The sequence below is a fragment of the Pelodiscus sinensis genome, chromosome 2, assembly GCF_052426305.1.
Source record: "Pelodiscus sinensis isolate ZL-2025 chromosome 2, ASM5242630v1, whole genome shotgun sequence".
NCBI lineage: Eukaryota > Metazoa > Chordata > Testudines > Trionychidae > Pelodiscus > Pelodiscus sinensis.
Window position 1 is genome coordinate 63,060,920 of NC_143053.1, and position 15,529 is coordinate 63,076,448.

The 15,529-nt window shown below is 45.1% G+C and overlaps 1 protein-coding gene across 1 annotated transcript in view; it reads right to left on the bottom strand.

Moving 5' to 3' along the window:
- CLVS1 (clavesin 1) overlaps positions 1-15,529 on the bottom strand; it is a 120,839-nt gene that overhangs the window by 14,213 nt on the left and 91,097 nt on the right. Inside the window, exons 4-5 of the mRNA XM_006113635.5 lie at positions 13,770-13,880; positions 11,878-12,113 (exon numbers count right to left, since the gene is read on the bottom strand). Coding sequence (XP_006113697.2) covers positions 11,878-12,113; positions 13,770-13,880 — 347 coding nt within the window. The remainder of the gene's footprint in view (positions 1-11,877; positions 12,114-13,769; positions 13,881-15,529) is intronic.

Here is a 15,529-nt window from a genome sequence, read left to right on the forward strand (position 1 = left end):
GCCACTGGGATGGTACTCACTTAATCACCAGCCAGTCAACATTTTGTTTTCTCAGTATTCAGTGAGGGCCTCAGGGCCTTATTTACTGCACTGCCGTTATGTACTGATCTGAAGACAGTGTGATCAGTTTCTTCATATTAATGTGTCCAGATCTGAAGAAATGCTCTGTGTAGCTTGGAAGCTTGTATCTCATGCCAACAAAAGTTAGTCCGATATAAGATATCACCTCACCCTCTTTGTCCCTCTCATTTCTTCACATACATTAATGAATTTATCTTCACAGTAGCCCGTCGGGCGGTGGGGGGGTCAGGAGATATTAGAACTGAGACACAACCAGAGAGGTGGTCAAAGGTATCCATTCTAAGGACTTGATTTTTCAGAGTATTTAGAATTACATAGCACTTAATTTGTCTTAAAGCACTGCTCCCACTCACTTCACTTTGCAACCATTTCTGCAAATCAGGGCTCAGGGGCTCAAGTCAGGCACCCAGAAAATGAGAGGCCACTGGCCAGGCTCCAGAAGGACTCCATGCTTGAATGAACACAGACTCTTCTGCTCCATTCCCTTCAACATGTCCCTGTCTGGGTAAACTGGGACAAGAAGTCTGGTCAAGCTGGGAGTTGGGGAGAGAGAAACTGTGGGCGTTGGAGGATGGAGAGGGACGGGGGACTGGGAGTGGCCAGGGAAAGTGGGAGGATAACCCATGTTGGTTTCATGGGGGGAGAGACTCTTTATTGCAGCTGCATTTTCCTTGCTGACCTAGTCCAAGTCTCACCTCCTCCCTATACTCACCCCCAGCCTCCTTCAGCTGGTTCCAGATCCCCATTGCTGGATCTCATCTCCTCTGTCTTTTCCACCCCGATCCGCCTGTACTGCCTGTCAGTCTGCTGCCCCAGGGTCCTCACACCAGCTCAGTCTCCCAATTCTTTCCCCAACCTCTTTGTATAGGCAGTCCCTGTTCTCTCCTCCCAGCACTGCACCCAGCTCTTTGTCGGAGCTGTCTCTCCTCCCATCCCTTTCCCTCCCGCACTCTGTTCTCTACCCACTCCCAGTCCCCCAGCCCTCTTCATCCTCCAACACCCACAGTTTCTCTCTCCCCAACTCCTAGCTTGACTAGACTTCTTGTCCCAATTTACCCAGACGGGCATGTTGAAGGGAATGGAGTAGAAGAGTCTGTGCTCATTCAAGCACAGCACCTTCTGAAGCCTGCCCAGTGGCCCCTCATTCTCCCAGCTTGACCAGACTTCTAGTCCCAGTCTACCCACGCTAGCTAAAACCAGATGGCTTCCTTCTCTGTGCTGCACGTGTGCCAACGGGAGGTTACAGCCAGCACAGGAGAGAGACACTCCTCGATCTTGGTTTCAGTGCCCAATCTCAGTCTGGCCCAGAGCTGTTGGAAACTATAACTCCAGGAAAAGTCTCGCTTTGTTCCCATATCTCTGGCTAGCATGTTCAGCTGGCGATTGGCCAGCACTTGGCGAGGACTGAAGAGACTTCGGGAAATTGGAATTGCTGGAGATTTTAGCTGCTAACATCAATGATGTCTCTACTGTGGGAGTAATTGAGCCAAATATGGGTAGATTTTCCCAGCTATCGCAAAGGGTATGTCACTGTCCCTCAGACCTCCACCTGCCACATTTCTAGTGCCTGCTCCAAAGCATGGGGGAACTAGAGCTGTTCAAAGAAAAGTTTTTAAGACTATTTTAACATTGGCAAAACAGAGGATTTTTTCTTGCTTCATTCTTGAAAGCTAAATTCTGGCTAAAATTTCTCTCCCAGGAAAAGCTTGGCATTGAACATTTCAACCTTCCGGTCTGAAGTTTGGCTTCCTTAATAGTAGGCAGTGCTATCAGTCTGGCTATAATATATCAGCTATATTTGTCTGCACTTTACAGTTCGCTGATTGTTGTAGTACTTGCGTGCTGTATATGGATTAAAACCACAGCCAGAGCTACCACGGAGAGCAACCAGTTCTCTGCCCCACTCTGGGTTTGCGCGGGATCCCTAATGTTGTTGGTGTAGTCATGGCCTGATACTTTTGATCACACCTTCAGATTCCCTTGCCTTCTGGTTCTTTGGTGTTTCATATGCTGCCTGCCAGATGTCAGCTAACAGGGCAAGTGCACAGTCTCTTCCAGTAGTTTCCGAAACATTAGCAAAATCAAGTCACAAGTTGTAAAAATTTTTCAACAGCTAATAATCATCATAGGCTACCATAATGTACAGATTTTAGGCACCTGCTTTGACACCTGTCTCACTCATCATGAACCCCTGATGGGAAAGCTGGTACCACAAAAGCTAAGTAATTTCCTCCATTTTTGAACCCAGAATATGAATGGGTGCCAACTCCACCAGTATTTTCTGTATCTATATGTATTTTTAAGAGAGTCTGTCCATGAGTCCGTCTGTCTGTCTGTCTGTGTGTGTTCAAGAACTCCTCCTAAATGGCAAGAGCTAGGACCACCACATTTGGCATGCAGTTGCCTCTTCTCCTAACTTAAGGCAAGGTCAGGGGTTGGTTGTGCCAGGACAATAGGATGTGCCTGGAATTCGATTGTTTTCCATAACAAAGAAAGGGACGGGCTATGCTCTGCAATGACCACTGGGGGCAGTGAGTGCAAGGGACAGTTATACTGCAGAGTGACCATGACGGGGAAGAGCGGGGGGGCAGCTGCACCAGAAAGAAATTGGCCAGCTGGGGCCAGAGTTCTTCATATTGCCAGCCACTGGCTACAGATAAGTGGCCTCCCTGTCTCAAACCCCTCCTCCTGACCTTTGACCACAGCGCCGGATGGGAGCAGAGGAGCTCCACTGGACCACAACTCTCCCTTCCCCCAGGAGTTGTCAGGGCCAGGGCTGGTCTGCATAGACACACTCTCCATGAGGAGCTGCCCCCCAGCAGCTAGCAGCCGGGACAGGGCACCACACACCTCCAGGAAGAGCCAGGGGGAGGCAGCTGCAGCACTATCTTCACCATGGGAAGCCCCAGTGAGCCCCTGACCTCTCAGCCCCAACCTGATTTCTGCACCCCCTGCCCTGCACCTCCTACCCCCTGCCCTGACTCCTGCACCCTTATCCTCTGCCCTGCGCCCCCCCCCACACACCTCCCAGCCCCCTTCCCTGACACTTGCACCCCTATCCGCTGTCCTGAGCCTGCCCCACACTCAACCCCCTGGCCAGACTCTTACACCCCCTCTCCCACCAGCCCCCTGTCCCGAAGGACCTGAGCAACACTGAGTAAGTCTTCTAGTTAGTTCTAACACATGGAATGGAACTATTTTAACTCCATGCTCATATGAAATATCTTTTCCCCTTCCCGCATCCCCCCAGCTGGCTTGGAACAGGCCAGCTCCCAATTAGTGAGGAGGACAAGGCAGTTGTTGTTCAATGGGCAATCAGAAGCTTTTACACATTTTCATACTGATTTCTATGTTATGAGTGTTTTTGTGCTTCTGCAGTAACGAGGTGCTGACTGTGAGCCAGCAGCAAATGTACCCCATAAAAACAGAAGCATCTGCTGATGTGGGATTGTAAGGTCACACTGGAGTTAATAACTAATAAAACACTAAAAGACGTGACTTGCGCAACTTAGTCATCAGGAGCCAGTATGAATAAATAGGAACCCTGCATGTCTCTGCCCAAAATGAGCCCCTAGGTCAAGCTCAGCAATGTTCCCAAAATGTTTTTATTGTGCTGTCCAATCATGGCACCATAGTTAAGTAATGCTTTCCACCCCTCACTTAAAGCAGGGATTCATTGTCTTTGTTACATATGGAAAATGCAACCTGTCCTATACAAACTTAGAACACCTTCTCTTGGAGCAAAGGAGGGATTTTCTGAGCCAGCAGAAGTAAATGTGTTAATTGGATTGTTATACTTGCTTTGAAAAGGATTCTTTAAGAAATTGAATCATGAGCATAAAATCTAATGTGTGTTTAAAAATCTGTTTGCTCTAATCTGGAGCCTCAAACATAAAAAAGTCTTAATCATAACCCTGGAAGGTGAGATGATCGAAGTAATTTAGGCACCTAAAGATGAAGATAGGGGCCTATTGGAATTTTCAAAGCACTTAACTAGTTAGGTTAGGCACCTAAATCCTATTAATGTCAATGGGAGTAATGCCTAATTTATTGACATGCTTTTGAAAAGCATGAATAGGCCTCTAACTACATCTTTAGGCACATAAATCCTTTGAAAAAATCTGATCCTTGGTCACTATGGGCAGAGTTAAGGATGTTGTGGTGCCTACACCGTGCATTTCCATCTGTTAGCATGTCTGAATTTCTTTTAAGTGTAACTGTAATTCTGAATTTTCTTGGTTTATAATGTGTGATTTTTGGCATAAGTGTCACATCCTGACAGTGTATTTTGCAATGGCATTGGAACACTTCTAATAGTGGGGGTGCGGAAAGTCAGCCCCCTTTATTCTCTCCCCTTTCACCAAACTGTGGCCAGGTGCAGGACCATGTCTATAGGAGGGAGGGACCCGGACAGGGGTAAAGAGACTGAAGCTGAGGTCACAGCTAGAGGCAGGTGTGGGTCCAGGAGCAGATCCCCACAGGTGACAGTCAGAATCCCAGGCACAGGCTGGCGGCAAAGCCCCATGAAAAATTCCCATACCTATGGTATTTTGCCCTTAAATCATTGATACGTGTTCTCAGCCTAAACTCTATCCTAATATGACTTATCCCCTAGTCATAACTCTGGTCATCCGAAGAAGTGGGCTGTGCCCACAAAAGCTCATGATACCATCTACGTGTTTTGTTAGTCTATAAAGTGCTACCAGACCATTTGCTTGCTGTTTTTTGGCTGGGTAGTTTTGTTAAATTTCATTTCTCAACAGTTTATTTCTAAGTGGTATTGAGTCATCAGACCTGTCTTTATTGAAAGCAAGTTCCTACAGGGTGCACTTCTGGCTGACATGGGCAACAGAGAAAGTGGAGGAGGAGCAGTCAGCTGACATACTATGTCCCAGTTCCTAAGTTGTCACCTACCACAAGTCAGAGACTCCCCTTCCATCACATCTGCCAAGGATCTAGCTTGCAGAGGAAGAAGTGACCCAGCTGTTGACAGGTGAAAGAGGCTTAATGGAGAGGCAGGTATTGGAAACCAAGGAGATTCACATGATAATAAGGGTACATTACACACTGCGGCTGCACCCATTCCAGACTAATGTGACATTCTTGGGAGAAGGGAAGATTTTTAATGATTTGTCTTTCTCTGTAACATGCACCCTCATTGCCATCCCAGCCTGCTAATGGAAGCTCAAATAGCTCTGGACAGTCATTTCAACTTGTAACTGGGATGTTGGGCATTCCTGACCTCGAGGCTTTATTAGTTCAACCCATTATGTCTAAGTGCAAAACGACATGCCCAGAAAAAGAACTCCAACTGGAACAAAATGCAGCAGCTCATGGATTAAGCATGTGAGTTCCCCTTGAGAACTTCAGGCTGGTGCTCTGGTCTTTCTACTGGCTTCCTATGGAATAGAGAGTCCAGATTGGGCCCCATTTCTTGATATTCAAAATTCTGTGTGGTATTGGTCCTCATTAGAGGTAAGATTACTTCTCCCTCCTTAATCACAAACTCCTACAATAGTTACATTGCTCAACCAAACAGGCTTACCATCATTCAAGGAAATAGGCCTATACAGAAGCTCTTTCCCATGGAGAGATGCCTGACCACTGTTCTCCCCTAGATAATCAATTTAAAACCGACATAACCACACCTTAAGAATGAGTTGACTTTGCCACTGCTGTATTAATGCTATTTTTCATATTTTATTACCTTGTCTATGTATTTCATTGATCTGAATCTTACTGAACAGATAAGAAGTTGCCGTTGCTGCTGCTTTTCTGGCCATTAAACTCATTATCTGGAGTCATCAGCAGTTTTGCTGGTTTTGCCATCTGTTATTCAGTATCGGATATGAGATCATTTCAGAGGATGGGGCATTTACATTTGTCATTTTTTTTTTTTTACATCTCCGTTGTTGATTTCTGCTGAGGTGCTTGGCTGGACCAAAAGGAAAAAGCAGATGGTCTAACTAAGACTCTGTCCACGTAACAATATTTGCGAGGTCGTCAAGCTGCTTTCAAAATCTATTTTAATTCCTAGTCTGAAGAATTATTTTCTTTGCTGTTTTTTTTTAACGTTTTCCTCATTTACACAGACTGGCGTTTGCTAAAATAATCATAGAATAGTTTATAAGAACAGATCTTACACAGTTTCATAGTGCTGGAAAAAAACCAGCTGATGATGGGGGAGGTAGATAGAATGGTAGTCTCATTGCTAATTAGCATTCCAAAACTCTATGCTCATTTCTGAATATCTAATGCAGATTATGTATAGAGCCCTGTGCAAACACAAAATCTGAATCCACATCCATATCTGCAAAAATGAGCCACAGATATCTGCATCCTTATCTGCAGATACAGAAGCCCAAGGGTATAAAGCAGATATCTATGGACTTTCAGGGCTCTAATCATGTACCTGTTTCTATTTCATTGTACCTGTACCCTTTGCAGACCCACCAACAGGGGACAAGGAGGAAAGGGGGCAACTACCCCAGAGCCTGGTGATTCAAAGGGGCCGGGGACTCGAGCCGTTGCTGTGGTGGAGCCCTGAGCACTTTAAATCACCACTGGAGGGCCACATGACACACTCCAGACAGCTCTTAGGTCTGTTTGGAGAGATGAGGCACTGTGCGCTGCACCCAAGGCAGTGCTGGTGCGGGGGTGCTGTGGTCCAGGCAATGCTGAGGGTCTGCTGCCTTCAGACCCTCCCCTTCCAGGAGCACGGATCCACCGCCCCCCCCCCCCCCCCCCCCCCCCCCCCCACACCTTGCTCAGAAGCTTGGCATGGCTGTTGGCTCCCATAATCATTTCCCATCAATCTAGACTTCCTGGGGTATTTTCTTATCTCTGGTGTTCCATACTTTGATACGCTCAGTATTTCTTTGAAGTGAGAATTTCTTTCAAGCTCTGCTTTACTAATCTCTCAAACATTCGGTTTTTCTGACGGCTTAGTATTAACTTCTTGAAATAAAATAGGACCATGTATCGGTTAGGTTCTCTGATTCCATCTCTTGGTGATTTCTTTCTGATATGTAGTTCTTGCCTTATTTTCTCAGTGTAAATGATACTAAAGTCCTCAGAGGAAATGGAATAGTGTTTCACAGACCATACTTGTTGTGGAATGTGTGTACTCAGCTTAGTTCAAACATTGTGTACATTCTCCCCCTAGCTGTAGACCAGGGGTGGGCAATAAAGTGGCAGTGTTTTTCCAGGGTTAGCCTCTGGTTGGCCACCACCATTGTATTTACCTGTGCCTCCGCAGATACAAGCAATTGCAGCTCCTGTTGGCCGTGGATTGCTGTTCCCAGTCAATGGGAACTGTGGGGAGTGGCATGGACCACTGCTTCCCACAGTTCTGATTGGCTGGGAATGGCTATCCATGGCCAATGGGAGTTGCAATCTCCCATACCTGCAGAGGCACAGGTAAATATAGTTGCGGCCAATCAGGGGCTAACCTTGGGGAACCAGATCTGACCCGGAGGCTGGTACTTGCCTACCCAGGCTATAGACGGTCTCCTCTGTTCTCTTACAGAAGACTTTGCTTACTAGTTGCCTTTATATATTGCTCAAGTGCTGTGGTGATCATGTCTGTTTTCCAAGTTGCAGCAATTTGAGCTACAATTCATTTCTGCCTTTATTTATGATCAAGAGATGAGGCTCTATAGTTATGGGTTTTTCCCCCCCAAAAAAGGGGGGGTGGCTCTGATGATCAAAATACCCTAACACTGTCTTGTACATAGACCCACATGCATATATTCCCCCCATATTTTAAGTGAATAGTAGAAGGGTGCTGTAACAATAGCATATGTTTATATAACTTTGCATTTTCATTAGCCATATAAATAGTGTCTTTATAAATAATATACTTTAGTTCCACCACAGATTACTGGGCTTGATACATTCCTGGGTGAAGTCCCATAACACATGTTATGCTGGAGGCTGGACTAGAAGTGTTCATAATCATATCTTTCAGCCTTAAAATCTATGGTTCTATTAGGATAATCCTTTTTGTTCCTTTGAAAATAGTGTATTGACTAAAAGCGTCAGATATTTTTTATCTTTAAGCCACTAAGCCAGGGATGGGGAAGCTAAGGCTTGGGGGCCAGATGTAACCCCTGGCTTGCATGGATCCACCCTCCTAGACTTGGGACCCCCCTTCCTCCCCCCAGCGTTGGGAAGCCTGCACTGGCATTCCAGCCCGCTCTCCCCTGCCGTCTCTCTATGCAGACCCCGACTGTACTTTTCGGTGGGTCAGGGGCCTCTGACCCAAAAAAGGTTCCCTACCCCAAGCATACAACAGGTGTTGATCATCTGATACTTTATAAACAAAATCATGCCTTGAGTTAAGAGGGAAGTTTCATGATGTCAGTGAAGAAGCAGAGGTTTTCTGAGAGGAGAAAAAGAGAGAGATTAAATTATTTTAATGGGGGAAAAAACTCATGTGTATTGAATGAAAGTGGGAAATTTAAAATCAAGAAATCACTTATTCCTAAAAGAACACTGTTGACTAGTAGCTCAGGTGTATAAGCAGCCAATGATTCTGCAAAGACAGGTGTGGGGAACGTTTTTTGGGTTGGGTACCGCTGACCCACAGAAAAATCAGTCAGGGACCGCACACAAGCGAGAAGCCAAAAAAACCCCAAACCCTCAGTGATGTGCCCCCCCAACTAAGAAGGAGAAAGGCCCTCCCCACATTTCCCTTGCACACTAGAGCCTTGGGGGGCCCAGGTTTGGGGACTGGAGCACCATCACAGGCTCCCCATTACTGGGGGAGAGAGGAAGTCCCAAGCCTCAGGGGCTGGATCCAAGCAAGCAGGGGAGGCCCAGGCGTGAGGTTCCCCACCCCTGTGCAAAGATGCGGTTAAATGTATATGCTGTGAGTAGATTCACTAAAGCCCATCAGTATATGTGTGTATGTAGAAGCATGTGCCTAAAGCTTTATAGGATCAGAGCCTAAATGTGGAGTCACACTTGGGAAGCTTTAAAAAAATGCATGTTTCCTCCAAATCTGTAATTAATTGCATGTCATTATGGCTTGTCAGTCCTGTCCAGCTGGATTCCACAGTCACAAAATGAGATGCTATTCCTGTTACACAGAGTAATTCAGAATCTATGAGCACTGGTCTGCTAGTGCCACCAGTGAGGTAAACAGATGTAAACTGCATTGAAAAAACAATAGTGGGTTGTATTTTAATTGAGAATAGAGCAGAGAGGCTGTGCTACTCACAGCTGTTGAGACTAGCAAGGATGATGGCATATTTCCCAGGGGCCTACATATCCCTACATCCTTGACTTTTCTTAGGGCAAGTCTACACTTGAAACTTTAATGAAGACTCTCTAAGATGACAGGAGAGAACACTCCCGTCAGCATACTTAATTCACCTCCCCAAGCTAGTGCTGTCTCCCCTAGAGCTTAGGTAGGTATAACTATTTTGCTCCGGGGCATGGATTTTTCACAGCCCTGAGCAATGTACAATAGAACCTCACAGTTACAAACACCAGAGTTACGAATTGAATGGTCAGCCACATACTTCACTTGGCACCAGAAGCAGGCCCACTGACAGCTGTTCCAGGCCACAGGAGAATGGTCCATGGGTCCTGACACATGCATACATCATTCCCAGGCGGACGAGGTCAGCCTGACATTTGGGCAGTGCTGTACCTGTGTTGGCTGGTGCCTGGTGAGCTGCCAGCTGCACAGCTGGGTGTGCTCTTTGGTATGGCCAGGGCTTCCTCATACACACCTACTAGGGTAGAACTAACCAACTGTTTAATGGTAAAGACCCAGAGCTCCTTACCCCAGCTCCTGGTTCACTCCTTCCCTGAGGCCATACTCTTCCCTTTCTCTTCTCTGCTGACCCATCTTCTACTCACTCCATTCTCCTTCCTTCTGTTCCTCGCTCTCCACTATTCCCCCCCCCCCCCGACACTTTCACCAGGCTGAGGTATGGAGTTGGGGCGCAGGAGTGGGTAAGGGGTCAGGCTCTGGGAGGGAGTTTGGGTGTGGAAGTGGATGCAGTCTATGACAGGGAGTTTGGGTGTAAGCTTTGGGCTGGAGCAGGAGGTTGGGGTACGGGAGGGGATCAGGAGTGTCAGCGCTTACCTAGGGTAGCTCCCCAAAGTGACCAGCACACATCTCTGACAAGGGTTCCTAGGCAAGGAAGGGGGTCTCTTAGGGTTGCCAGATGGTTTAACCAAAAAATACTGAATATCCCCCCCACCCCTCAAAAAAAAAACAAGTGAGCAAAAAAAAAAAAAAGTTGTCATGGGGAAAAAAAAACCCAAAATGCAAAAAAATCTAGCATAGTCCCTTTAAGGCCTTTGGGGGTTTTTGATGGCGGCCATCTTGTTTTCTTACTCTGTGCGGGAAGAGAGCTCCCCTGCGAAACCAGGTATGTTGGAGAGGAGTCTGGGAGGGGCCCTGGGGTTGGGTTGGGGCGGGGGGAGGAGGAGGACGGGGCGGGGCGGGGCCCGGTTGCTGAGTTTGGTAGGGTTGCCAGATGTCTGGTATTTTCGCCTCCTGGCACTGGGAAAAAAAAAATCAGAAAATACCGGACATTTTAGGTGACCCGGTATTTTCTTTTTTGTTTTCTTTTTTTTTTTTTTTAACCAGCCACTTCCGGAGTGGTGCAGAGGAAGGCTGGGTAGGAGGCCTTCACTGCTTTTTAAGTCCTGGCCCCCAGAGCAATTTTCCCCCCTCCCCTCCAGCCACTAGTGGGCCTTAACTGAAGTATGCAATCAGGCAGTGCAGCAGCAGCATTAGAGGCAGAGAAGGAAGCAAATACAGTAAGGTACTGTGCTAAATATAAACTACCAAAAATAAAGGAACGTTTAAAAAAAGACTTGACAATGTAAGGAAACTGTTTCTGTGCTTGGTTCATTTAAATAAGATGGTTAAAAGCAGCATTTTTCTTTCAAAGCTGTATTAAGTCAATGTTCAGGCATAAACTTTTGAAAGAACCAGAATGTTTGGTTCAGAGTTGCGAACCTTTCAGCGTTACAAGCAGCCTCCATTCCTGAGGTGTGCGTAACTCTGATGTTTGACTGTAGCTACACCAGTATAGTGTTGTGTCGTGTACATTTGATCTCAGAGTGCAGTATTATTCAGCCATGGTGCTCAGAAATCCACAAACCTTGCTATTGTGCACTGGATTCCCCTCCAGTCAATTAGTGCAAATTAGTGAGTTTTGTGGATTTAAAAACAACCACTTTAATCTGTGGAAGCAGTATGCACAATCATCAAATCTGACAGTAAAGCTCTTCCTCTAGGCTTAAAAGACTAGCTTTACTAGCTCAAGAGGAAATGGGTAGTGACTGCATAGGCACCTAAAGGAGACGTCATTTTTAGAGGGTTGTGCTGCTTGTTATACACTAACTGCAAGTACTATATTACGAGGAGGTAAAAATTTATCATTGACAAGTGTGGTCAGCATGTACCAAAGCAACAGCTGTGAATGTAAAACAGAACAGAAATTATCCTGCAGGGTGTATTATGCCATGGAAGTAGCATTCAGTTGTGAGAGTTTTTCACTGAATACAATGTAAAGGGCTCATTAGTTTCCACTTGTTTTTGTTCACAGTCAGTAGTGATCAGAGAAGTAATTATGGTACTGCCGAGATAATGGCTTTCCCTGCCATGGAGTAATCACGCTTCAGACTTAAGTGCCCTTCAGTTTCAGCTTCAGCAAAATGAGCTTCTGCTTATTAAATTGGGTTAGTCCAATAATTAGACTGATGACTAAATTCATAACCTGTTTGGGGAAAAACAGAGCTAAATTTGCAGTAGTGGCCAGTTCTCACCTTCTCATGTGTTTCGGTGAACACTCCCTCTCTAGGTTGGACGATGAGTGCTTCACATGCATCGCATTGTAGGACGTGTGAGTGTAGTCATTTTCATCACTGTAGTCAGGGCCAAGTAATGTCCGAGCCCAAGTTCCCATGTCATACGGCGGAAGCGTACCTCCAAATTCAGAGGGCAGGCATTCAGGGTGTATTAGCTGGTGAAGGCTGTTTAGATTGTTACCATGGAGAAAGATCTTTAAAAAACAAAAGAAAACAAATTCACAGTCAGTTCCTTATTTTCAATAAGCATTCTAATGTAGAGCTGTGTATGTACATTGCAATTTATGGATGGGGCTTTTCAAAACTACTCCGCATTAGCATAACACTGCTTCCATTGAAGTCAATGGATGTTTCAGCATTGGCTTGAATGAGTACAGTTAGGCATACACTGAAAATACTTTAGAAAATCCATATGGCATTAGAGATGATTTCTACCTTACAATATGATATATATCATACTAAACCAGGAAAAGGGTGGGTTGTGGAATTATTTTTGAGGGAAGGAGGAAAGATTCCTGGAGGAAGTGGGTAGGAATATGGGTCTATTAGTGGACACCTCAAGACAGACCATGAAGAAGAAAGTGATAGAATATGATAAAGGGGTGGGAAAAATGAGAGGACTATAAGAGAACAAGAAGAGACAAGGTCAGAGACATAAACTAGAACAAGATTATGAAGACTTTTAAGATAAAGGCAACAAGCTGGAACTGGTACAATAGCAATTAAACCTGAAGCCCAGCTCAGTGACAGAATCTCTATTTCAGATAGGCACCAAAATCGACCTATTTATTTTCAGAGCTGTGCAAAACTCAGTAGTCTTGGTGTTCAATGGGGTCATGTGCAAACATTCTCCTCCATTTGGATTCACATTGGGATCCACATTCTCTCCTCTCAAATGAGTGGTTTTGAGTTTGGGATTCACACAAAACATGGCATTTTAACTGATTTTTCATCAACATTGCACAATTTGCTAATGTTGTGCTGTTTCAACACAAAAGTATAAACTGACCCAAGTCCCATGTACCTGAACACCTTTCTGCAAACTCAACCCCTCTTTCTGAATGAGTAACAAAGCACTGAACCACACAACTCTTCTAGTAATTTAGGGTTTTGTTTGAACATTCTGCCCAGCTCCCGCTTATTCTTCTGCTCTTGAATCTAGACCTGTTTTCAGTGGAAAGAACTCCTCAGCTTGTTCAGTACTCAACAGATGGAGCCCAGGCCAGATTTTGGTGCCTTTCTGAGATTCATTCTAGTGACCATGGATTCCAGGATAAAAATTGGTCAATGACTAAGGACAGTGAGGCCCAATAAACCAGGGGCATCCCTGCAGCGAAGACCTGCATGTCCTTCTGTGTGAGCAGATACAGAGGAGAGGAAGTTTGTATTGATACCATGGGAGTTAAGAGAGGCATCCTGCTGAAGAAGCAAAACTGGCAGTTTCCTTGGAGTTGATAGTACCCACGGGGCAGAGATCTAGTGTTATGGGTGCTGCTTCATATGGGTAGTTTCAGTGGGAGACTCTGCCTGTCCCTCCACTCTCACAGCTTAGTAGATACTTCCTGTTTCCAGAGACATGCCTTGTCCGTTGTAGGACAGCATAACACCTCTTCTTAATAAGTATGTAAAGGTTCTCTGGTCCCTGACTTGGATTCTGAAAATAACCTACTTCTGCTGAATTACTGATTGAATCCAGGTCAACTGCAAACTCCAGCAGAGGTTTCAGTCCTAGCTGCAGTTCCCAGAGCCCCATTCCACAACAGAGGAAAAAAGAATAAAGCAAAGAAAGCAGGGAGCTATTCAAGCCACTCCAGGGCCGAGGCTTCATAGGATTTCCCCCCTCTAATTACCCTTTTCCTTGTCTTGTCTTTGAGGAATGGTTTGATTAGCGTGTACAGGGCATGGATGTACCAGGGCTGGTTGACAAAATGGACTCCTCCAAAGCGAGCAGGGAAGCTGTCCTATAGAGAAGAAAAAAAGGGAAGGCAATTAACAGATGTATCAAATTACTCAGGCAGCCAGCAGGACTAAAGTCAGAGGAACAAGTTTGCATCTTACCTTCTGATGCACTATTTAATCAGCAAAATGCAGGACAATGTAGCACTTTAAAGACTAACAAGATGGTTTATTAGATGATGAGCTTTCGTGGGCCAGACCCACTTTGATCTGAGGAAGTGGGTCTGGCCCACGAAAGCTCATCATCTAATAAACCATCTTGTTAGTCTTTAAAGTGCTACATTGTCCTGCATTTTGCTTCAACTACCCCAGACTAACACGGCTACATTTCTATCACTATTTAATCAGCAGTCTGTTTTTAGAGGAGGGGAGGAGAGATGTGTAGTGGAGGAGGACTAAGAAACACATGCATTAATTACCTCTATTTTAAGGAGCCACTGTCCCATTTCCCTCCATGCAGTCACTTTCACCTTGGTTTCTAGTGACTTTGAAAAAAAAAAGTGGATATCAAGATACCCCTGCCCAAATTGCTTCTAACTCCCTGCCAGCGTACCATAGTGTGCCAAGAAGGGAAATGCAGCAAGGGTGGGGATTACAGCTTGTTTCCTGAAGATCCCTTGAGGGGACTAATTTTAATTCCTTATTTGTGTTTATTGACCTGTAGGTTTTCGCTCACATTCCCCCACACAGCTCACTTTTTCACCCTTCCCCCACCTTAAATCATCATTACAATAGTTGAACTTTCAGCCACCCTTCCCCCACCTTAAATCATCATTACAATAGTTGAACTTTCTGGGTGAGTAAGCAGCACATTATGGAGAGCAAGCGGGGTGGGAAATGCTGGTATGTGAAGGTGTTGGTGGGAAGTTAGGGGGAGGGAGAGAAAGCACAAGTATGTGACAGCACCATGGAAACTGACACTACCAAGTGCTTGCTGCTAGGTTTAGTACACATTAACATTCAGGTAAAGTAGTCTCACAGAGATGTTTGCTTAAGTGGAAGAGGATGCTACCGCAAAATGGTGCGCTTAATAAATAGGAGGCTACTGGGGGTTCTTTAAAGGTACATTGTAAATGATATTTTGAATCTGCATTCACATCTCTCAAATGTCAGCAGCTATCAGGGAACAGGCTGGGTTCCTTTTGCTTTTGGAAACAGTGCAACTGCTGCTGCATGTATGTGCTGATTACACTCATAGAGAGAGAAAAATTGTCTGCTTTCTGACAGGATCAGGAGCCTCTTGATAGATACGGTCACTATCGATTCTTTTTGCTAGTCATCAGGTCAAAAAGAAGGCCATTATGATTTCCATTATGATGATAGCATTTAAGAAGACCAACTTCTCAGGTAGGATAAATTTGTGTGGTTGTACTGATATCAATAGATCTATGACATATATCTCCAGTGGGGGAATATGGCCCTTAAAGTAGATGCGCCTGGAAAAAAATTGAAATATCTAAATGTGCAACAAAGCCAAAAGTGAATTTTTACTCTGTATAAGGACAATGTAAAAAGAGCACTGGAGCTCATCAGAAAATAGCATTTCCATCCATTGGGAAATTCCCATATTTTGATATTTGCTTTTGTCCACAGAATAACAAGTTCTGAAAAATTTCCATTGGGAATGTTTTGGTCAATATTATTCTCTGTGGCT